At 39.3% G+C, this 25,961-nt stretch overlaps 1 protein-coding gene across 6 annotated transcripts in view; it reads right to left on the bottom strand.

Moving 5' to 3' along the window:
• LOC127427567 (IQ motif and SEC7 domain-containing protein 1-like) overlaps window positions 1-25,961 on the bottom strand; it is a 281,442-nt gene that overhangs the window by 20,955 nt on the left and 234,526 nt on the right. For all 6 annotated transcript variants that reach the window (XM_051675206.1, XM_051675208.1, XM_051675207.1 and 3 more), the window contains 5 exons: window positions 6,170-6,443; window positions 3,730-4,991; window positions 2,710-2,871; window positions 1,397-1,519; window positions 611-777 (listed from right to left, as the gene is read on the bottom strand). In XM_051675206.1, the coding sequence (XP_051531166.1) occupies window positions 611-777; window positions 1,397-1,519; window positions 2,710-2,871; window positions 3,730-4,991; window positions 6,170-6,443 (1,988 nt within the window). The remainder of the gene's footprint in view (window positions 1-610; window positions 778-1,396; window positions 1,520-2,709; window positions 2,872-3,729; window positions 4,992-6,169; window positions 6,444-25,961) is intronic.

The following is a 25,961-nucleotide window of genomic DNA, read 5'->3' as shown; positions in this document are numbered from 1 at the left end:
TGGACAATTAGGACAAGCAAAGGCTTTTTTGACATCTTTGGAAAGAATTTCGACACCTAAGCAGCGATGAGCAATTTTTCTGACCACATAGAATGGGAAATTGCTGCACAATGTGACACAATCACAGCCAATCTGAACATATTTGATGTTTAATATCCAGTGATTTGGTACAAGATTTTAGACCAATAAGATTCAACAGAGGGCGGGGATACTAAAGACTGCAGAAATAGAAATTAAGCAATCAACAAAATGTCTAATTTGCGGTTTTGGCAAATTATGACAAAAACTCAGAAGATTAACATGGAAGAGATGGCTTTATCATATCACATCTAGTTAGGACACAGTAAACATTTTAAGTAAAATGTTAATATATTTAAATATCCAAGTTAAAAGTGAGTCTCTGTTTGATTTGCCCCAATTGCTATGTAAGGCTGTGACCTGAAAAATTATAATTGCTATCCCAAAGAAGCCATTTATCAATTGGAGCACATGCATCAAGTTCAATTAATTCTTTCTTGTATGACAAATACCTCTGAATAACTTTGAAGGTAAATACATGGCTAATATTGATTCAGTTTGAAATTTTAGAGACCATTAATCTGACTCTCACCGCGAAGGTTCTTCACAAAGTCCTCCAGTTTCATTTTCCTCTCTGGCTTCACGTTTGGGCTATACATGTCCGTGTTGAGGAGGATGATGGCAAACGCCAGAATGAAGATGGTATCTGGGTTTCTAAACTGACGCACCACCCCTGGGTTGCAGATGCAATATCGCTGACTGTGCCAAAATAAAGAAAGAAAGAAACTGCAAATGATCAAAGCTGAAACAAATGAGTAGGAGATATCACTTCAGTAGAGGGAAGAATCAATAGCTGCTCTAGTGAGTAATTGGTTCTAGATACACTTCCATGACAGTGAAAGGTAAAACGGCTAATGTGCTAAAAAGCTATGTTGTTTCAGATAACACTTACACAGGCTTTAAATGGTTTATTTGTAAAGAATATATCTAGCTGAAAGGGTTTCGCTTTTAAGATATTTTTTGAAGAGCTAAGGGCAACAGGCAACCATTAAAGCAATCTTCTTACAAATTCTAAGCTGGCATGATCGCTCAAATGACAGAAGGGTCCTTCACAGCTGATCGAACAATGTTCTCTAAGGGCTGAAGGAATGTTTTAAGCTTTTGTGTTGTTGAAATATAATAAAGGCCAAGAAAACAAACTATCCTATCTCTTGGTGCTCACCTGGAATAAACATCTAACAAAATGAAAGTGAACACAAAAACGCTGTCATTGATCCATTTTCACTGTGTACCCCCAAAGCTTATTCTAACACTATTTCTCTTTCTAAGAGACTGCAGAAAGTTAGCTCAAATTGGAGACTCATGATTCTTTTTTCACCTGTAGGCTTCAATGAGTCGTTCCACCTTCTGTGCTTCTCCTTGCACCCGGATATGAGCTTGGAATTTTCTCAAGGCTTCATCCAGCTCCATTCCTGAGAAATCCATCTCATCTACCACACAGCTGGAAAATGAGAACAGTAGATTATCTGATTTGTTGGAAATTATTTTCTTATTTCACATTCTTTAGAAATTGTCTTCATTTTATTGACATTCTATTCCATGCATCTTTGAAACTGAGATCGGCAACTGCTATTAGAAAAGGGGGGGAACTACATTTAGTTTTGAGACAATTTACTCTTCCTGATAAAAACAAGTGCTATCAGTCTCAAAATCAGTCTTGGGGTATTTTAGATGGCTGTTCTGCTCCAGGTAATCTCTGGGTGCATTTGATCTCACATGTCAAATTTAGTGATTTTAAGGAATTGCCTTTTAAAAAGTGCTGTCAGGTAGAGATGAGTCTGAGTGGCCATATCTGCCCCCTTTATCTTGACTGTTTCTGTCAGACTGAAAAGGGAGGATGAGTTAAGTTAAGAGTGAAAATGAGCTGATACACTCACAGACACATGGAGTTGGTGAAGTACTCTATGAACCCAGACACCTCAGTCAATACTTATAAAGCAGTGCGAGAGTGTATTTAGAGGCAAAAATTGATCCTCTCACACTTTCCTCCCAAAACTAGACTGGCTGGAATAATTGTTTGTCACTCATTTCAAAACAGGGACACTAACAACTACTGTAAATGGATGATGTTTTCCACCATTTGATCCTAAATAAATGTTTTAATAAAAGAGACACTGTAATTGTAAAGAACCAGTTTCTAAAGCAATAGTCGGTGATGATCCTAAATGCACTCAAAGCCACAAGGAGGGAACACATATATTTACACAGGCCACATTATACTTGCTGTATTCAGCGTATTAATTCTGCAGAGGCAAGAATTATGAAGAACAGCGAAAAGCATAAATACAGAATAGCATCCTAAAATTAAAGAGCATGATTAATATGTCATGGAATTCCAGTTGGGGAATTTTGTTATGTTTTCTTTATTGGATATGTAAGAAAAATATGATTTAGGTACAACACAGAGATTAAATCAGTAAATAATTAAGTTAAAGCTGAGGTGTGCACTTTCTTATGTTAGATATGTCATGTCAGCTTAAGGCTCAACAAGGCTTTTGTTTTGTTGGCTCAAAAACAAAATAACAAAAACAAACAACAAGCAAAAACATTTCTCTTATATGCATGAATAGTACTGCATACACTTTGGAAATAACTTGTTTTACACTAGTATATTAGGATAGATGCACATACTCAAGAACATCTCTGTTGAACTGTTTCTGCCTGTTGCCTAGGAACTCGCCAATCATCTGTCGGCTCAGCCCCTTCCTCTGTAATAGAAAGTGTGCAACACCCACAGGTGTGTCTGGGACAAATCCTCTCTCAATCAGGTATTGGGTGCCTTTCTCTGGCTTCCTAGATATCATAAGAGAAAAAGAGAGAGTTTGAACTGTGTGTGTCAGTGAACTTGTCACAATGTGTGACTAAGCAGCTCTTAGATCAAAAATGCTCTTGTGACCGGACTGTTACCACACAAGATTAAAAGCCACTTAATGGCTCAGTGCAAAGGCAAGCAAATCCTCAATCATGTAAGATTAGAGGCTCCCACTTTAAACAAAGCCTCAAATTAACAAACACATATCACCAAACTCATACAAGTATTGACACAAAAATATGCACAGGGACGCACGGTCCCACAAATCAGTTTCAAACAACAACCTTAATCCATTCAATAAGAAATAAAAGGACCTTATGATCACAAAATAAAAATGCATGTTCACTGATAATCTCTCTACCACTGTAAGATGCTTAAAAAGGAATTAAACTTGTTTGTCTGAAGTACACAGAGTTAAGATTTTACATTGTAGTGGTTTTGGAGGGCAGTGTGCATCCCTTGTCTGGATCTTACATGAAGTTATCAACAACCCAACAAAATGAATAGTGCTCTCATCACGGTTTCAAATTGGTTGATCGCTAATCAAATTTGATGTTCTGAGTGGCAATCAAACAGACAGCACCACATGCATGCACACAGGCATGGAATGCTAAATAAAAGCACCAAAATTATAATGAATGTTTGTAAGTGGAAAATGCAGATCTATTGAAAATTGTGCGCTTGGGATAAGATGATAATTGAGAAAACATTAGCTCCCAGGGTTGTTTGCGCACACTGATCTTTCACAGCTATTAACGCAGCTCTGATTGGTGCTAATGAAATCGTCTCTCAGAACAAGATGACACTCAAAAAGCATGCATTCAATGTGCTTCACCTACTTGTTGAAAAGGTTCAGGCCGATGCGGTAGTGCCTCTTGCGAATGATATCATTGCTAAACGCAGGTGAGTCCCAGCTGTTGCGTGTCTCCTTATGGTACGTCTGCTTGCTAAGAGTCTGCTCTCGAAGACTATCCCTGGACGAGGACTCCGAACTGCAGTTGATGGTGTCATTGGAATTGGAAGTGCTGTTGATGCTGTCATTATCACCGTCTGAGAAGTCCGACTCAGACTTGCTCTGTCGGTTGGTGGTGCCGTTGATTACCAGGTGGCTCTCCAGCTGCCGAGGCCGATGCCGAGGAGCATCGTCATCTCTCGAAGGTCCTCGTGGTGGGAGGGCATGAGAAGGGATGTGTTTAGGACTGCCCTGCTGGCTGGCAATGCCCCGATCATAGGCGTTCTGCCTCTTGAGCGAACTGCGATCAGAGCGGTCGCTCAACTCAACTGAGCTATCGCTGGGAGGTTCGATAGTAAGCAGGGGGAGGTGGTCTAACCTCAGTCTCTGCTCTTGACACTCCAGAGACGGGGTACTGCGGCAGCTAGTGTCCGTGTCCCCTTTCTCGTCCTTGTGAGCTAGCGACCAGTAGTCATGTGAAGAGTTCAAAGAACGTAGACGGAGGTCTGATTCTGTGCTAGAAGGTCTGTCTACTAACTGTGATAGAGGAAGAGGAGGGGAGAGCTCTTCCTCATCTATATACAGAGTCACATCGCTGTAGGACGCCGTCATCTCATCTCGTTTTCGGTGGTCACTGCTGTGGGAAGGTTTGACCTGGTAAGTAACCTCTTGATCCAGTTCTGCGTGACCTCTGGTAGGCTCAGGCTGACCCTCATCTCCATGCAAGCTCCGACAGTTCAGAGCATCATCTATCGACTCTGCCAATGACTTTACTTGCCGAGAGAAAACATCCTCTAGCTCTGTGATGGCGTCCGTGAAATCACTCTGAACGGCAGGAGACTTCATGTTAGCGGGGACCATTTCACCACGCTCTGATTGCACCAAGGCTCCTAGCTTAGACCCATCATCAGTAAGCGACAGCTGCTTCCCTTCAAAGTAGGAACTGTGGACTTTTTCAGGTCCTTCAAAAGAAAACTGCATTCTCATATTGGACAAAACGATGCGTCTGGACATGCGGTTCTCAGACATAGAACTCCTGAGGCGCTCAAAGTTCTTGTTCATCTGATATTGGCGGAAGGCTGTCTGGATTGTGCGCGCAGCATGTCGGGTTATAAAACGCCCTCCATACTTGCGCTCCAGCATTTCCACCTGTGGAAATACACAAAGAACATGCACCACTTTTAGGGACAGTAGCAAACCTTTGCCTAAACGTGTTAATGTTCCCATTTCCTGATTCTGAAAGTATTAGTTCACCCAAAAATTTAAATTCAAGTCCCTCATGTTGTTTCAAGTCTGATTCAGTCTAAATGATTCATTCACAACTGGGTTAGGGTTAGGCCTCACCTTAAACCTAGCCCCAACTCTAACCCACTGACTCTCTGGAGGGGAGGATTATCAATCAAAAATTACTTATTTATATAATATACAAGTCATATGAACTGCATTTGTTATACTTTTATGGTGATTTTGCATTCTTTTTAAGCTTTAAAGCTCCAGTCCCTAATTTTTGTAACAGCATGAAAAAAAACAAAACAAAAAAAAAAACAATACACTCTTCAAAAAATTATTCTTTTGTGTTCTATGGAAGAAAGTCATACAAATTTACAAAGACATGAGGGTGAGTAAATGAGGACAAACATGTCCATTTTTGTGTGAACTAACTTTTGTGAATATGGTATTCTAGACACATTTATTCAACTGTCCCATAAAACACTATGACCCTGGTTTGACCAAACCTCAGGCCAAAAATGGTAGACCACATAAATAAAAAATAAATATAAGCAAAACACGATGCTAACTACTGAAGCCTCTCTCTATTTATGGGCCAGGTAAGATGAATGAACCTCACCATTTCATCCCTTATAAAGGCATACAGTCTGAAGAATGCCTTTAGCATGGTACCTAAGCCATCCGTCGTAACCTACTTCAATGTAAAAGCCAGTTCAAGCTCTTTGTAGCTAGAAAAATAGGCAGAACTAATCAAATTTCGCAGCTCTGAGGGACCTCACATGGTGTTGGTGTGTAGCACGCCTCTGGATAAAGCCACAACCAGCACTCTGAATACGAATTGCTCACCAACCATGCAGTGGGCTCATCTCCCAAATCCTAAAAAGTTCTCAGTGATCTCAGATCAGCCTTTGGGTGCATTGGTTTACTGCATATGAAAAAGGGGCGTTTACATACTTTTGGCCATGCAGTATACGTCTAGCTAAAGGAAGGACAAGACGAAGCCAATTGACCTCAATTTCACCCCTTTCTCCACCAAAAAGACTCATCATACTGTAAATCTAAATCTTGGTAGCATTTCAGATCCAGCAGAACTCCACCTGTTTGTCTTGGAGGTCGGTGGAGAGTTCATAACTCTCAGACAGTGATCTGGAGCGTTTGATGGCCTCCTCTTCCGCCTGTTTCCGTAGAATGGACTGAGAATGCTGGAGTTTGGGTCGCCGCGGACGCTGCCGTACCTCGTGAGCGTACAGCGGTGGCCCGTCAAAATGCTCAGCACTGATGATGGCACTGCGGGTCACTGGCCCTCGTATGTAACCGCCACTGTTCTCCAGAGAGGGACCCGCCTCGCTGCCCGGAGCCTCACCTTCCACACTGTACAAAGAAAAAGAACCATAAGTTTATAGTGTCTTAACATACAACCAACCTAGCAAATTTTAGAGGATAAATAGTTCATATTGATGAATAACTCGATAAAGCGATACACCTCCAAAGTCCAGCAAAGGATTCTGAGAAGAATAACATTTTTTCTAGAACTCTCTAAAAGTTTTGTACAGCAAAAGGAGAGGGACTGAAAGAAGCTGATTTCCCTAATATCAAGTCCTAAAGAACAACACTAACCACTAAACACATACTGTACAACATGTGCCCCCTCCTTGCCAACTGCAAACCTGCTACATTAAAGCATAAAACTCATACACACTCATAAAAGACTTGCACAATCCAAAGTTCACTGTAATTCTCATTATCTACACCCACAATCCTACACATGATTACGAGCTGAACTATGACATCAGCATGGAGGTATAAAAGCAACCGACTGTATTTATAGCAACACACACACTAGAATGGTACATCTTGATCAACAGAGAAATATACAGCAACTGAATACACTGAATACAGACATTTTCACAATCAATAGAAATACAAAGAGTGAAAAGACCAACAGTACTTCTTGCAACTAAATTGCACACTAAAAATTCAGTAACATTTCTGTAAAATCCCTCTTTAATGGAACCGTCCTCCAGAGAGGATCTTTCAGACTTATTCGTTTAGTGTACCTTGGTACAAACTATAAGCTTCCAATATAGATGAAACCATTTTAATGTTTTACAACCTACAGCCTGTATGTCTGGATGTTTGATATTAAATTCCACTTAATACGAGGGATTAAAGAGTTAAGCAGTGTAGTGTAAACTTTCAAATACATCATTCTTACAAACCAAACGACACACTCCAGGCCATACCACAGGGAATCAACAGCCTTTTGTTGCTCGAGGCAATGGTTAAAAAAAGAGAAGTGTGTCACATTTGTAAACAGACAGCCATCATACATTTCCTCCATGCCTTTGTCTATTGTGCTTACTTGTAAAGGCCAAGGTACATTATGAGAGTACGTTGATTAGAATGCAATATCAGGTACATCTTTGAGAGAGATGGCAAAGGTAGGTGACCATAATTTTGCGTAGACCAAAAAAGGTCTTAAATGTTTTGTCCTACATATCTGGCAAACAAACAGTCCTAACCCTATACCTAATTGGTAACAACCCTAAAATCACACTGCTTAAAAAAAATAAAAAAAAACCTTAAACTAGCCTAAGCTTGCTGGTCTTAACTGGTCTCCCAGCCTGGCTGGTATAGTTGGCTGGTTAAAGAGGGGTTTTGAGCACTTGTCAGCTGATAAGGCTAGGATAAATTGGCCAACCAGTTAAACCAGCTAAAACCAGCTTAGAATGGGAGGCTTGCTAGACTAGCTTAGTCAGGCAGGAAGACCAATTAGATAAGCATAAACCAGCTAAGACCAGGAACTCAGCTTTTGTTTTTCTCTCTTATCCATCTATCCATCCATTCTTTTTTCCTTTTATCCTTACTAGATAGATCTATATATCTTTGTTTAAAACACAAAACCAACCCCAAGCCCAGCCTTTTTCCTATCCCTATTCCTCAAATCTGATTGGTTGATGCAAATGTTTTCCCAGGACTTACAGTAATCAGTCACTTTATGCTCTTTCCAAAGTACAGACCCTAGATCAGGACAGTCCTAAAGTCAAATCTGAATCTTTTTTCACACCTTCACCACCTCTTCCTCACAAACTCCTACTTCCTTGCATCAGTTAAGTGCCAGCAGATTAACTTCCCAGGTTAAACACTCATCTTTTAATTAACTGAATTAGTGTGCAATAGAGTGAACAGTATTACGGAGATGAGAACATTGACACAGATTGATTGCATTTGTTCATCCTGCATAGGGGAAGGCAGAGGAGTGGATATGTAGAAGTCTTTGCTCTTAACACTGTTTGCAGGTGTATCAAATCTTGGTAAGACAACAAGAGAGCCTGGTTTAGTCTGACTTCAGAGCAACGAGCAATATCATCAGGGGCACGCTCTATTGAGCCGGTGAGACCCAAATCCACTGCCAGAGCAAATGTCAAGATCAAATGACATACAGAAGCCAGAGAGACATTGGGTTGAAGGTGCAGAGACCATTCTCACACATCTTGACAGGTCTTTATTTACAATACCTGCTGCTTCTGTAAAAATGGTTTGAAATACAGATTCAAAGGGGAGGTCACCATGACAACCAGCCTATAACTTGCTTCCTTGAAGTCACAGGTCATGGTTGTAAGATTACTTTTCACAGAAACAACAAGAAGGTGGACGATCAATGTCTCTCACATAAACTGCACAAAGTACACTGCTCCCGTCCAAGGTGGTGTAGTATCACGTTAAATGTACAACAATCAGCCACAACATTAAAACTACCCGCCTAATATTATGTCGTGCCGCCAAAACTGCGCCAACCCGCATCTCAGAATAACATTCTGAGATGCTAGTCTTCTCACCAAAATTGTACAGAGCAGTTATCTGAGTTACCGTAGAAGTTGTCAGTTCAAACCAGTCTGGCCATTCTCCGCTGACCTCTCTCATCAACAAGGCATTTCCATCCACAGAACTGCTGCTCACTGGATGTTTTTTGTTTTTGGCACCATTAAATTCTAGAGACTGTTGTGTGTGAAAATCCCAGGAGATCAGCAGTTACAGAAATACTCAAACCAGCCCATCTGGCACCAACAATCATCCATGTGATTATCTAATCAGCCAATCTTGTGGCAGCAGTGCAGTGCATAAAATCATGCAGATACAGGTCAGAGCTTCAGTTAATGTTCACATCAACCATCAGAACTGGGAAAAAATCTGATCTCAGTGATTTAGACCAAGGCATGATTGTTGGTGCCAGATGGGCTGGTTTGAGTATTTCTGTAACTGCTGATCTCCTGGGATTTTCCGAATGGTGCCTAAAAACAAAAAACATCCAGTGAGCAGCAGTTCTGTGGATGGAAATGCCTTGTTGATGAGAGAGGTCAACAGAGAATGGCCAGACTGGTTCAAAATGACAAAGTCTACGGTAACTCAGATAACCGCTCTGTACAATTGTGGTGAGAAGAATATAATCTCAGAATGCTATTCTGAGATGCGGGTTGGCACTGTTTTAGCGGCACGAGGGGGACCTACACAATATTAGTGTAGTCTGTGAGTGTTGCGAGTATATAAAGACCCACCCTGTGTCCAAAATATGTGTTCTTCACTGCTATCCCTACTAAATTGTGCCTGTTTAACAGTACGAGTGTAAATTGTTGTTGCATTTGTTGGTCAGCATATAATGCAACAGCAATTGAGCAGCCAGTTGATTTAAGGTCAGGTGGAGTGACAATGTGAAATAGTCACACGTCACCTCGCAGTACTGGCTGTTTTATCACGCAGTGCACACCCGGGTGTCTCTGTGTGACATCACGACCTCTAGACATGACCCAGAGCCAGTGAATATAGCAGCTAATTTCCCCACATCTCTGCACAGAGGCCATCAGACTCTCAGCAGGGCCCTTGAAAGGTTGGCAGCAAATACAATTTTCATTTGTTTGGTTGTCTTGTCATCTCTCTGAGGAGAGCCATTGTGTTTTCTAAGTCTGTCTCCGTCTAAACTGTGACAGATGACTGTGTCTGGAAATGTCACGATTATTGTGACGATGCAATAAAAATCCTGCAGGATTCCAGATGACATGTCTGTGAATGGATTAAAAGGAAAACATAAGAAAATAAATACTTGGAAGTGTTTAGAGGCCATGATAGAGAGGTAACTGCTATCGCAGCAGTGGGTGTGCATGAAAAAAAAAAAAACAGGAAAAATTCCTCCATTTCACAGTAAAAAGTTATATACAATGGGCTAAAAGGTTGTGTCATTAAGTTGAAACTACAAGGAGGGATAAAGCTGATTGACTGGTAACCCAGCTCTCATTTTAATTTTCTGCCTCATGTTATTTTATAAGACCGTGAACACAGCAGCAAATTGAATTTAATGAGGAAGAAAGCCTGCTTTAACTGAACCGAGGCCTGCACTCTAAAATCTGCATGTTGATGTTCAAAACACTAATTAGAAATGACTACATTCAAATCTGTCATGTTTCATGTTTTTTTTTTTTTTTTACTATTTCATTAAATTAACTAAATCAATGTAGTGTTCAAATGGTATAAAAGATGCATTTAGAGCTCAAGTTTTAAATGTCACTAGAGTGTCAGAGGAACAGTCTGTGGTAGCTTTTACCACAATGTTCACCAGTGTTCATTTGAAAAAAATAATCTAACATTAAAGGGAAAGTTCACACAAAAATTATTTACTTACCCTCATGATGTTCCAAACCCATAAGATCCCCCCCCCCCCCAATGGGATACAAAAAGCAAAGATTAGCAAAATCTTCATGCTACTCTCTTCCATACAATGACACCATTTACGGACCAAAAAAGATGGTGCAAAAAAGGACAAAAAAGTACCATAAAAGTATTATAAATATAGTCCGCACAACTTTTAAGCCATAAAGCTCCTAGTCACAATGGTTTCATATGTATAATAAAGAGCAGCTTGGAGATTCTTTCAAATATATTTAGTGTCATATGGGTTTGGAACAACATGAGGGTTTGTAAATGATGACAGCATTTTCATTTTTGGGTGAACTATTCCTTTAACAAGATATCTGTATCTTATTAGATGCCTGAAATGTAGTTTGCTGTATATAAATGGCTGATTTTAATAATCGAAGCAAAGTGTGGAGACAAATGAGGCTCTGTCATGCTTGAATCCATAACTCAAGACAGCTGGGGAAGTTCTTGATTTTTCCAGAGGGTCCAATTAGTCAGCGAGATGAAGTGTTTCTATGGGCTGAATAGTTGGGCCGGCAGTCAAGTCGATGAGGGAGGTTCTGACATGGGTTACAGCACACAAGTGCTAACAAGACGGCGAGGTGTTCAGATCTTACAGAGATGAAGCATACTATCTCTTGCTCTTTCCTGGAGTTCACATAAATGAGGCCGTCAAACCAAGACTTAGCTTAATAGTGCCAAATTGTACGGATCACTTGTTTCAATCTTTAAAACTTAAAACAACTGACTTATGACACACCACTTCCAAAGAGGAACTAATAACCATTTAACAATGTCACCATTTAACCATGAATCATCTACAGTTCCCTTGAGTACAAACAATTGAACTGCAGGAATTTTTTTTTTTTTTTTAACTATCTGATGAAGCCAAAATTATGCAAGTTTTCTTCTTTTTGGCAGTTTTTGAACCTGGTATTTTATCATAAATTCATAATTAATTGTGAAGCTGAGTACAACAAGGTCATTTACATTTCCCTACCTTAACCAAATTTCCTGTTTATTTTGAATATTTCTCTTTGAGTCTTGAATCTCATTTAAGAAACGGTTTTAGTACAAACTCTAATCTTACATAAAAAGAAATACAATATAAAACCATGAATAATGAATATATAATGTAATGTAATGTAATATAATATAATATAATATAATATAATTAGGGCTGTCAAACAATTAAAATATTAATCGTGTTTTTATTTTTGTTGTTTTTTTTTTTTTTTGTAGTTAATCGCGATTAATCGCAATATCTTTACAAACATGAGTGGACAAAATATGCTTCATCCAGATGTATTTTTCAGTCATCCACACAAAACCTACCCAACCAACAGAGTTGAACAACAGAAAATGAACACAACTCAATTCAAATTATACACAAAATATGGTAGTTGTAAGTGTATTATGACAGGATTAAGACATAATCTTTCCAGGAGCACAGTGGAATTAAATAGCTCTGGTCATGTGACTATTTGCACCACTCATGCAAAAAATCTGCACTGTCGTTTACAATTGACAACTCTGTGCAAAATACATCAAAAACTCATTTTAGACCCCAGTCACAATTGTAACCGATGGGATTAAAGGTGCACTCATTAATTCTAATCCAATAAACTTTTTGTCAAATTCTGCAAATATCTCTTCACAGTCTGCTAGCTGTCCGTTCTGTGGGTGGGCTGAAAAAAAATCTAGTATTTGTACACAGCCCTGGCTCTGTAAATGGGACAAAATCAAAGTGGATCCAACCGATCCACACAACACTACTCCAGCCAATCAGCAACAGGGGGTGGTTCTTGCGCATGCACAGGATTGGGGGTAAGAGTAATCCAGCCAATTAGCAACAGGGGGTGGATCTTGCACGTGCATACGATGGGGGGTGGGGGCAGAGCGAGAGGGAAATTCATTAGAAGAGTGATGGCAAATCTGACTGATGCGAACTTTCTAAACTCCAAGGAGGACAAATGGCTGAGAAACGACCAAAAGAAAAAGGTCAGACGAATATAAACTAAAAAAGAATGATTATGATAAGTCGAGGGCAAGGAGTCGCATCAACATCGGCGAAGCTTTTCAGCGGTGGAGAGACCTCCGAGAGGTAAAAGGAATAAATTTGCGTGCTTGAATTTGTGGGGCGGAGCTTCCAAAGGAGCACTGAAGGGAGGGGTGTGTTTGTTTTGGCAGTTGAGTTCGAATATCAACAGTTTCTCAGGAATCGCTGAGTGCACCTTTAAATGGGTTAGTGACAGTGTAGATTACCTGCAGGGTTCCAGCAATGTCTCCAACTTCTGCATTGGCTAGTGCACTATCAAACCGAGACACTATGACAGAACTTTGTAGACAGCAGCAGGGTTTCCGTTTGCCAGTAATTAGTACCGCTGCTCCCTATACGCATATTACACAGTCTGCGTAGGGCACCAACTCCCTAGGGGGTCACCAGAAACTCCACCGGCTGCCTAGCATGTTATACATTAATCTAAGGACCCAGTAACAGTCATGGAACACAGACGATCGACTCGCGCTCACACTTTCACTTCGCGCTCGCACCGCGCCTTGCAACTTTCGTACCATGCCTTGCAGTGCAAGGCCAGGTGTTCAAATGGCAGCTCTCTTGCCGCTGCAATCATGTTACAAAGTTCCGAGCTCTATCTGTGTTTTGCGGGTATGTTCGTTCAACTGCTGTGCTACATTGATAAAATGCTTGGCGTAGGTATCAGCATAATGTCTCCCACCATCTGTTTTCCCGACGGTCAATGCATGTGACATAAGTGGCATTTGCACTCTTGACTCACTTCTCATGAACTACGGTTTATTCAAAGGGTCATATTATGTGTTAACGGCGTTAAAAAAAAAATTGTGCCGTTAAACGAATTTTGTGTTTACGCGTTATTAACCTGTTAACTTCGACAGCAATGAATATAATATAATATAATATAATATAATATAATATAATATAATATAATATTATATAAACCAAGTATTTGCCATGCTTTAAAAAAGTAAATGGGTGATTCTCACGAAACCTGTCAAAACATTGCCCTGGTCATATTTATCCCCAATATAAAAATATGAAATTATACAGTATTTTGCATGCAGAAAATGAAGCCTACATTTAGGACCATTAAGATTTTTTGCATTTTGACAATATTTTCAGGACATTTAAGCACATTTTGCCCCCCAGTTGTCTTTACTGTAACACGTCTGGACGTTTAACTTTTACGATTCCCATTGTTGTTGTTTTTTCATGATGATTTTCATTACTGTAACACAGTAAGATGGTGTACAATAAATATTTTTTTCATTCAAATCTGCGAAAAACAATGGTAGTATCAAGGGAGTACTATTATGATGCATAAATACTTCACAATTTAAATAATATACAGTTGCAATCAAAATGATTAAACCCCCCCTGACCAGCAGTACATTCTGGTGATGTGAATTAAAACACAACAACTAAAACCTCAGTAAACAGTCAAAGTACGTTTTTAATACACATTTGAGTGATTTTGAGAACAAATAGTTCAGTTTACCTAAATTTTAAAATAAAAAATAACTAATTATCTCAACATATGTCATGTCAAAAATATTCAACCCCCAAAGTCAATCATTTGTGGAGCATCCTTTATAATATCAAATAAATGTTTCAGGTAAGTGTTCTCAGGCTTCGGACAACTCTCTATTAGAATCTTTACACATTTCTTCCAGCTCATTGACATTCTTTGGTTTCTGTGCTGCCACTGCTTCCTTGAAATCCCAACAAAGATTTTCAATGGGATTTTAATGATGGACTGAAAGGGCCATTTAAAGACATTCCACGACCTATCCCTGAACCAGATTTTGGACAACTTGGATGTATCCTTGGTGTTACTGTCTTGCTGGAAAGTCCAGTGATCACGAGCTTCAATTTACACACTGAAGGCATCACATTTTTCTTGCCAAATGGCCTGATACTTGAAATAATCCATGGCGTCAAAACACCCCCATAACAGGACTGAACCACCTCCATGCTTGACTGTGGGGATGGTGTCGTTCTTGTCATCACCTTGCCTTTCTTACTCCAAACGTACTGCTGACCCATGAGTCTAAAACTCATTTTCAGTTTAGTGTCATACGTCTATAAAACCTTCTTCCAGGACTCCACATGTCTTTCCTAATTACTTCTTGAATATTCAAGTCAACATTTCCCTTGGTAAAGTTTTGCTTTCTTCCACACCCCAGAGAAGGTTGCTGTTGTACCATATTTAAAAAAATGTATGAATGGTGCTGCCAACTTTGTCAATTGGAAATTGAAGTGCCTTGGAAATGTACTTTTAGCCATGACCTTTCTTGTGAAATGAAATTATCTCCTCTATTAGCTTTTGAGACAGATAATTTTAATTGCAATTTTTTTGCATAGAAATACATCTTTGCTTACAACGCTAAACTTAAATTTTAAAACTTAAGTGCCATTGCAGATTGATAACTTAATTTTGTTTTAAAACAATTACTTGTGTAGCCTTACATATTTAAGAAAGAACTACATGCTGTGGGTTGATCAGGGGTTGAATAATTATGACATGGCTGTATTTTAAAAAAATCCTGCAATTTAGAAATATTAGGTTATATTCACACTATGACTTTGAATGTGTCACTCAACTGATATAGACGTAAAGTTTAAAAGTTCTGGGTCATCATAAATGCTTAACTTTGTAAATCCTTACTGTCATGGGGGTTGAATAATTTTGATTGCAACTGTATAATTTTTTTCACACCATAATAATAAGAATACTACAATGACCATCTTTTTATTTGCATTGCAGTAATGAAAATTGGGGGGTAAAATGTGTGTAACTGTCATTAAGACAATGCTAATGGCCCCCAAAACAGGCTTCACTTTCTATAAGCAAAATCTAACTTCATATTTGTTTCTTTTGATTTTAAAGTAAAAATCAAAAATCATATTCTTGACAGGTTTCTTGAGAATCATCAAAAGGTGAATTTCTGCTGTTAACACCGATTACACAGCACCAACATTGTTAGCCATGAATATGTACAGAAATTGAGAAGTTGCCACTAACCTTTGAACTTACTGTAAATAAACTTAAATGAGGAGAACTGACTTTGCACTATGAATTTGGCCAATTGCAGAACTGAGGGACATCATTAGGTATGTTTCTGAGGCACGGGGGCAAAGGAAGCTGTCAAAGCATCACATGGGTTTTGGCATGGGTTTTGGCACGCATGCCCATACGACAAATCACACGCATATCCAATTTGGGTTTTTATTGTCATTAGTCAGTTTGTGTGTTTGTGCCTATACAGCATTTGCATGTAATGTTCTGCAGATCTAATGTATATGCAGATCTTTAAGTCCCTCACATGACATGTTTAGTGCTTAGATGATTAATTCCAACTTGGAGTGCATTAGAGCACTGGGTCGAGCTCCATTCTCAAGCACCGCACTTCGCATGAATGCAGCCCTGTTGATGACTGGGAAATGTGCCGGCACCAAACATAAAGCTCTTATTGTTCAAATAAAGCTTGTGTTTTACTAACATGAACAAACTTCTTCGGGTATTAGATTAATTTCATTATGGCTAATCAACCTAATATAAGTACAGAGCTCTGTCTGTTATGATTAATAAGAACAGACCGTTGTGTTGGCCGTGCCACCTTGGCACCTTTCCACGATGAGGCCGAGAACCATCAATAAAGATAAGGTAAATAAAAGTACTCGCAAATGCACTAGTGCTGCACAATTAATCGGAAAAATAACAAATCAAGATTACAATTACAGCAGCTGCAATTAACAAATCGTTAAAAGGTATCAATTGCATTACAGTATTCCATTTTGGTTTACTTACGTAGTGTCAGAACTTTCTATTTACCCGTTTTTTGGCCCATCAGAGTCATTTAAATAAGTCTATTAGCATATCATAAATGACAACCTAGTATTTTAGTATTATTGCGTTGTTCACTTTCTGTGTACAATTAATTAAAAATTTGAATTACACTTTTGTTTTCCATGCAATAAAGCAATTCAAGAACACAATTCTCAACTTATTAGCCTATATAAAGAGCAAGTATAAGTATAAAATAAGTATTTTAATATAAATTCTATTAATCAAAATGAATAATCATAATTAATAAATTGCAATTATTTCCTTTGAATAATCAAGGGAAATAATCAACATAATCTAAAATGCGCACACAATCATTCATTCATTAGTGATAAAGCATTTGTTATCATTGACACTGAGGTTTTATTGAAAAAGAGTCTTTGTAAGTTGTAAAACTTTTTGACTAACAGAATTAGTTGCCCCAGGAAGGGATAAATATTACATTTTGAAAGAATAAAAACCTCTTCAGTGTGTTTACCCTGCACAAGAGTTGATATATCGCACAAATAAAAGCAAAAGTTAGTGAAGAGTCACAATGGAAGAAGGGTTTACGCAACAGAGGAACATCCCCTATAATTCAAAGCAGGTAAAAGAAACAAAGGACCACTGAGCTGGATTTCACCAGTTTTCCCTCAAAACATTTGTGGTCTACTCAAAAACACACCCACACACAATGATTCACCCTGTCCCAATGCGTAATGCAAACATTTGCATATATGATCATGAACACTCTTACCAGCTCCCCAGTTCCAGCAGAGACTGGCTTCTGTCTGAGGCACAGTGCAAACACCACATGTTGATCTTTGATCCCTTCAAACATCAACATCCCGTTGGCCTGTTGCTGCCCATCTTCTCACCAGGCAAAGGCATTTCAAAGGATAAAGAGGCACGCTCTTACTCTGACTAAAAGACCACTAAATCCTCACCCTCTCTCTTGCGCGCTCTTTTGCTCTCTCCGTTTTTTCCTCTCTCCCTCAGACTTTGTGGAAGGGGTACTCTGAGGGGTGTACAGCATGTGGGGGCTGTGCGGAGAAGAGGAGGGAATTCCACAGTCCGGAAAACTAATTACGTGATGGCGGGAATATAAACGAAGAGTCTGACCCAAAGAGGAGGGAGCTGATCGGCCCACTGAGTCTTGATTGGTGGATTTCTTCTGGGTTGTGATGGAGAATCGAACATCCAAGGAACAGTAAAGTGGAACGCCGTGAAAAGCAGGAGATTTGGGAAGCCCCCTTTGGAATGATAAAGGATGTTGTTCTATAAATAGCCCAACTGCAGGATGGACTGAGACTGAAGGAGTTGGATGAAGGAAGTCCCTCGCTCACTCAGGTTTCAACGGCTGTGGTAACATGAGCTCAAAGTTTGTTACAGACGCACTCCAGACGGCATGATTGGACGGAGAAGTGCAGCCAAAAAGTGGTTGTTACTCTACTCTGTCAACGGCCACATTACCCCTGCCAGTTTACACACCCATGATGGCGTCTTTAAAACAAACCTTCTGAACATTACAGCTCAGCCTTCTAATTTGTGAGTCCTAATGATGTGGTTTAAGGCTGCTGTGTGGATTTATTGCAACTCAACATGGAACACCTTAAAACTGTCCGAAGTGCAGGAAAATGCCAAAAATGCTGTCCAGCTACGCCTTTTTCACAGACAAGACTCTGTTGTCTAGTTAAAGTGGTCTAAAAACACACAGGCATATTTATAAGTAAAGGTTTGAATAACATCTCTATAATCTTTTCCCTCTTTTTCCTCCTCCCATCCTTCATAAGGAGGGCAGCCTGGCTTACGCGTTTCCTTTCTGACATCATCATTATCTAAACAATGGGCGTTGCTCAGGCAAAGCCCAGATGTTATCACCCGCCTGAGTGTGCTGTGCAGAGTGTGCAGTTTGGTTGGGACAAATTGCTGTCTGTTTTGACCATGGAGTTGGTTGAAATAACTCAGTTGGAGTGGTTTCAGGAGAGTCATCAAAAACAAAAAAGGAAAAACAACACGAATAGCCTCCAGGTGGTAGTGGTGACACTGGTTGAGATGTGATTTCTCTAATTAGAGTTGGAGCTCAAAGCCGTTCCTAGATAGGATCCCTCATATTTCATGTGTTCCTCACTCTCTGCGAGTCCCTGAAGGAAGACTAAAACAGGTTCCAATTGGACCAAGGGGATCCAGACAGTCAGATCATCTGTTCTTTTGTGGTAGCCTCAAGATATACATGTGCTCTTTGTCAAAGATCTTCAGCTCAGGTTTTGAAGTGTAAAACAGTGAGGAGAAGTCACATCAGGAAGATGAATTACTTTTGTTCATCTCTTTAGAAATAGTATTAACAAAATCAGAATTTTCAGCAGGGGTTTCTGAAATACTTGATTTGACATAGAATGACCCAACTGACCAGCAAATCAGACCAGCCTGACCAGACTGGGAGACCAGCTAAGACAGCAAACACTGGTTTAAGCTGTATTTTAATGTTTTTCCAACAGGGCTGTATATATCACCAATGGAAAAAAATAGCCCAGTTTGGTAATGTCTCGCACAAAAGGAAAAAGTCAAAGCTTTGGAGACTAAGGACATCAAATGAGTCAGAGCAGTCATGCATTCAATAACAATGAATCACAGTGACTCACTCCCAAAATCCAGATCCTCTTCAGCTTCAAGAGGTCCTTAAATGAGGTGCGACCATGATGAACACATTCAGAAATGACAGAAAAATGCTAAACTGTTGAATTGCTTCTTTTAAGTTACAAATAAGTGTAGTTGAAGTCAGTCAGGCAAAAGACCATTACTTTTCTGTGGCTAATACGAAGCGGGAGGGCACAGTGACTTAGTGCTGTTTGAGCCACGTGACAGAGTTCATTACTATGGTCCTCAAATCTTCTAATGCTAAAAGGCTTGGGGAGCAATAAAACCTTTCCTGCTTGTCAGAGTGAGGCTTCAAGGAAAGCAGCATGACGAATTTATTCATTCCATTCTAGGTCCACATATCTGTCACTTTATTACCTGGAACTGTGGCTGCAACACCACACTGGCCATAGGAAAGTCTTTTTAGTGGTGCTTGCTAAGGCTATTACTATTACTTTTCTATTGCTCATTTGCAGTTAGGAGTTTGAAAAAATTTAGCAAAAATCATGTGACTGTGGTGACATTTGCGCACAATACGTGTGTAACAGGGGGGATTCAAATGGGAAAGGGGGAGGCGGGAACCGGATGAACCATCAAAGTAATATTTAATGAAAATTTAAACAAAAGACACAAACACGGCAGCTGCGTGTGGCTCTCTCTCTGTCGAACTGCCGCATCCGTCTCGTCTTTATCCCTCTCCTCGGCTGATTAGCCCGATTGGGGCTCACGGCACGGCCCCACCCTCCTCCTCATCACAACATGGTTCCTTACAGTTCTGACGAGAAATGTCCACGGTGTGGCGCTAAAAGCGAGTCAAATGTTCTGCTAAATAGATGACGTTTTTGAGGTTAATGCTCTATCGAGTTTTAAATGAACAAAACTTACCTCCCTACCCTAAACCTTAAACCCTAACCTAAGCCATAGTGTCATAAAAGCAAATGTGAGATGAAAAACTATTTCTGAACCGACAATGTCATTTTGTGGTTCTTCTATGAAACTTTCGTCTCACGTATTGACTCCTATGCACTTCAGGAACCCGGTACCCCAGTCCTTTGTATCGCAAGTGCAAAACTCAGTTGAGCTATTGCACGATTTGATCATGCTCAAACAAGCTTGTAAATGTAGTTTGTAATGTAATGCAAATGTTAAAATGTATTGCCTTACAAGTCAAGTGCTGTAGTAAAAGTGCTTATAAGATAGCACTTTGTGAGGAACAGGGCAAAAAGTCAGTGTTTATAAACTGATAATGTGCCATTTTACTCATGATTTGTGTGAAAGTGAATAAGTCATTATTGTTGTAGCACCTCTAGTAAAACTGCTGCGGTACATATGATTTTGTAATAATGTAGTTATAATAACATAATTCTATGAGACCCGGTTGAAAAAAAAAATCACATAGATTTATACTGATTGACTAACCCGAACCATATCTAGGGACTAGAACATTCACAACAAAAAGATGTGATTCTTTTATACCACACACCTGTCGCACAGTAGTCGTAAACTTTTAAGAGGACTGTCCTGGACTAGGTACTCCTATTGCACCAACTCTTGATCCTACTCCATGTTTGTCGTCTCTGTCAACTGTTTCAAATCCCCAAAGAACCACCACTCACTTTTATTTATGCCATTCCTCACCAGCTGTCACTTATGCTGTCATTGCTATTCTCAGCATGCAGTCTGGGCTGACAGACAACTGAGCTTCCTGTGAACTCAAAAGAGCTGAGTGTGACCTCATTCTGATCTCAGTACAGCACTCCCAATCCATGGAACAAATTCAGATGAATATGGAAAAGACATATTTGAAAACAGCTTGGCTCATTTTTTCCTCTTAGGTCTCTATTGATTTCTAAAAAAACAAAACCTTGAGAATCCACAGCAAAGTGCGAATCAAATTACAGACTGAGGTCACAGAATGGCTTAATCTCAGATTTCAGTTGCATCTGTCTGGAAAAACCTCATTGTTGGAATCAGTTTGCAGTGACACAAATCCGCACTGAGATGAATTTTGTCTTAAGGTGTGAAATGATGTTATCTATCTGCAGTATGAATGAAATCATTAAGAAAAAAAGGTTAAATTAACTTATTTCTTTCCTTCCCAGCAGTTATTTTGTCATTCTTGTTCATCCAATCTCTCAGTCTTTTGAAATCGGAAACGAGAAAGAGAAGTATTAAAGGAATATTCTGGGTTCAATATAAGTTAAGCTCAATCGACAGCATTGTGACATAATGTTGATTAGCACAAAATTATATTTCATCTAGTCCCTCCTTTACTTAAAAAAATAAATAAAAAAAAAATCGAGGTTAAAATGAGGCACTTACAATGGAAGTGAATGGGGCCAATTTTTAGAGGGTTTAAAGGCAGAAATGTGCAGTGTATAATTTTATAAAAACACAAACAAGTTCTACTGTTGACATTCGTGCATTATGTGAGCTGTAAAGTTGTTTAAATCATAGCTTTTACAGTATTTTTATGGTTTTAGAGATTACACCATTATGTTGTCATGGCAACAAAGTGATATAATTGGGTATAACTTTACACAGAAAAGGTTAATAAGCTATTTTATCGCACTAACATATATATATATATATATTTTTTTTACAAATTTTATGACATGTGGCTATACTTTTGAAAAAGTCAGTATTTTAACATTTACGGATTGGCCCCATTCACTTCCATTGTGAGTGCCACACTCCACAAATTTTTTTTTGTGGTAATCAACATTATGCCACAAATGCTGTCGATTGAGCTTAACTTGCACTGAACCTGGAATATTCCTTTTAGACTATCTACAGACTGGTGTCTGCAGGTAACAGCCACACTGTAATCTATAGTGCTACGAAACAATAACAACAATTACATAATAGTCTAGAATGATTGCAATTACCATTCTAAGGCACTTAACGTGGGTTTACAATGCATCTCACCAGTTTTTCACGTACAAATAATTATACGCTAACGCACTCGAAACAGACATACTGTAAAAATCACTGTGGCATGTTTGCATGTAGGTGCTGCTGTAATATAGTGAACATTAAGCCACTCTTATCTTAGTGCTCCTTACACCTGATCAAACAGAGTAACAACTTCCTGTTTGAGATAGTTGTAAGAGGCATCGGTAGATCAGTAAACTTCCTGTTAATTGCAGAGCTGCATCAGTTGTTTATGTGCAAATACTGTTCGTTTTCCCAGAGCAGCAGCAATTAAAGAGTGCGTGGCTTTAATGCAGTCATAAATACGATTTCTCATCACACAATATCCTTCCTAAGATACTGTACATGTCGTCCCAAATTGACTCAATATTAATCTGCAACTCCAGCAACATAAAACTGGCTTAAATGGAGCGAGTTCCAAGTGCTTCCTGATTGAAAGATAATCTTTTCCTGTTTAGTTTGTAAAGTTCAAGGACAAACTTGAAGATAGCTCACCCCCAAAAGGACATTTCTGGAACAAAATGAGCATCAGTACTTAATAAGAGAATTTTCATTTTTGGGTGACCTATCACTTTAACATTGTGCATATCGGAACTTACTGCATGAGTAAACAACATGATAACACAAGAAATCAACATGTTGCTACCAAATGTTCTCGTACCCTGATATCGACCCCATTCTGCCGAGTCATTGACAAGTGCCATCTCCCATCATACATTTTTGCATCAATTCAAATGTGTTGACCTTTTCCTGTGATGTGACTGAACTGAGCGCGTTGTGCGAGCAACCTCAGAGACACAGGTTCTGGTCCTGTGGAAACTAGGAAATAATTCAAAGGTTGCATTTTCACTCTAAAATGTATGTTTTCCTCTATTGACGGTTGGGTTGGGGTCTAGAGTTAATAAAATATGCATTCCTGTTCACTTCATTACATCATTAACTCAAAATACTACTCGCTTTTAGTGCCACCCTGTGGACATTTTCCTCAACATCACTTCAAACTTCGACCACTGGGGGGCAGTGCTTTAAATTCTGAAAAGCACAGACCAATTTCGGCAGACAAACTTTTGACCTGCTGTCACTGAATTCACAGTGAGATCAGTCTGGTGTAAGTGTGTGTGTGGAGAGAGTTGGTTTGTTTGGTTGATGTTGACCTCTGTTTATATTTGCTGTCCCCTCCCCCAACACGGCGTGCAGATCTGTGGCGTAGCGGAGCTTAAACCCTGGTTTGGCTTCTCTAGTATACCTAATCCCTGATCTGAGGGATCCTGCCTACGTGTCGCCCTCCAGCATGGCTCGCTCCTGGGTGGAGGACCTTTACAGTGGATTAAGTGTGCTGACAGCCAAAAACAGTTGCAATTTTTCCATCCACTGCAAAACAACCAGTTCTGCTTCCTGTGCCCCTGTGACTAAAAGAGTAACTTTACCTTTCTTACAGTGGGAAGGTTCATTATTAAAGGTCAATCATTGTCAGATGCTCAATAGAGTATATGCTCTTCCACCAGGTGAGAGCTGCCACATGGGCCAAAATTGCTGTGTCTTGCAGTGGTGATAATGTAATAAATACACCCTGCGGCATTTGTGATGATGTCAAAGGGCCCATCATCTCATGGGGTTGGGGGGGGGGAACGACTACAGAACAACCTACAATAATCACAGCTAATCTCTATTGCCTAAAACTCCCCACAAATCATATTTTATTGCTGTGAAGCTCTGAGACTTACCAGAGCTGGTGCTTTTACACTGATGCTAGTCATCAACTACAGGAAAACCATATGTTTGTCACATTGTCTGACAAATATGCCTGACAGGAAGTTTCAGATTGGTCAGGCTAGTGTACTCATTAAAACATTTAATTGAAAACGTTTGTTTTGCGTGTGATGAAAGCTTCTATTTAACTCAAACGTCTTATTTCTAATGAGCAGTGTTTGGAAAGCGACTTCAAAACTGTAATTTCCCAGTCTACAAGCTTCTCATACCTTACATATTTAAACTTCTGTATAGTCAATGTACTCCTTTAAAAAAAGTTGTTGGCTTAATACAAGCTATACTATAAAATGTAGTTCAACTACATTGATATACACTATTTGGCCAAAAGTTTGTGGACACCATATGTGCTTGATGAACATTTGATTTCAAAACCTTAGGCATCAATTTCCCCCTTTGATGTATTAACAGCTTCCACTCTTTTGGGAAGGCTTTCCACTGTACTGTATGTAGTAACATGGCTGCAGGGATTTGCTCTCATTCAGACACAAGGCTATCAGTGAGGTCAGGAACTCGATGGGGCCTGACTTACAGTTGCTGTTCCAGTTCACCCCAAAAGTGATCAGTGGGGTTCAGGTCTGGGCTTTGTGCAGGCCAGTCAATTTCTTCCACGCCAGACACAGTAAACCATTTCTTTATGGACCTCACTTTGTTCACAGGGGCATTGTCATGCTGGAACAGAAAAGGGCTATCCCCAAACAGCTGCCACAAATTTGGAAGCACACAAATCCCAAGCCATTACTTAAAGAAACATTGAGATTTTTCTTTACTGGATTTAATGGAGTAACCAAATTCGTTAATTAGAAGGGGGTGTCCACAAACCTTTGGCCATATAGTGTATGTATAAGATTCAATCTCTTCCCAGGTCACTTCACGCAACTCATAGACGCGGCGCTGACCGCACAGAGAAATGCCGGTTTCGGAGGTTATTTTCATAACCCGCTTCCTTATTATTTGAACTTCAATAAGGGATGCTTTAAAGATATAATGCCAGGGTTTTTTATTGCGAAACGGAATGCGGCACAATAATCGTTTTATCTCGATTATGTTGTTTTTATAATTGTTGGAAACCAAAATCGTAATTGAAAATAAAATGCGATTAATCGCCCAGCGCTACTAAATATAAACTAATAAGACTATAAAGCACCATATTTTATATAACTGAATCGAAATATAGTGGTGAACAGCAGCAATACACTAAATATTTAACTTAAAAAAAAGAATGCAAAGTGTCTTTAAGGTTTTGTGGGGCTCAAGTGAATCAGTGAATCATTTATGTAAGCTTGCTCATTTACAAGAACCTTCTTAAAGAACCAACTAACCACAATGAATCACAGTTCTTATGGGGAATCATTTATTTTAAACTGTTCATTTACTATACATGAACTGTCCAAAAGAACCGATTCACTTAAATGATTTGGATTTTCCAGCGCTACATGGGCTAAAGAGGATGGTTTAAGTGAGGATGTTTGATTACTCCCTCGGATCCATTGCTGCGTTCACACTACAATGTGTCAAATACTCCAAAATTAGTTACAAATGCCCCTGCTATTTAACACTTGACCCTGATATTTGTTGACATTTAAGGAATATTTTACCCAAAAATTACAAATCTGTCATTATTTACTCACCCTCACCCTGTCGTTCCGAAAATGTATGCTGTTATTTTATTTTTCAGTGGAACACAAAAGGAGAATTTTTTAAAAAAGTATCTTCAGCTGCTGCAGCTCTTTTTAATACATACATGCAGTCATTTTGACATTTTTAGAGCTCAACAGCCATGGTCACAATGAACTGTCATTGTATGGAAAAGACCTGCATGACGATTCTTCAAAATATCTACTGTAATTTTGTATTCCACGAAAAAAAAAATGGTCATAAATGTTTGGAACGACTTGAGGCTGAGTAAATGATGACATAATTAAAAAACATTTGGTTAACTATCCCTTTAAATCCTAAATTAACATCTCTAAGTAACCTTTTGGAAACCTCACACACA

This window comes from Myxocyprinus asiaticus, chromosome 37 (assembly GCF_019703515.2).
Source record: "Myxocyprinus asiaticus isolate MX2 ecotype Aquarium Trade chromosome 37, UBuf_Myxa_2, whole genome shotgun sequence".
Lineage (NCBI taxonomy): Eukaryota > Metazoa > Chordata > Actinopteri > Cypriniformes > Catostomidae > Myxocyprinus > Myxocyprinus asiaticus.
Note: the sequence above shows the minus strand (reverse complement) of the source record. Positions and strands in the feature narration are given on the sequence as shown.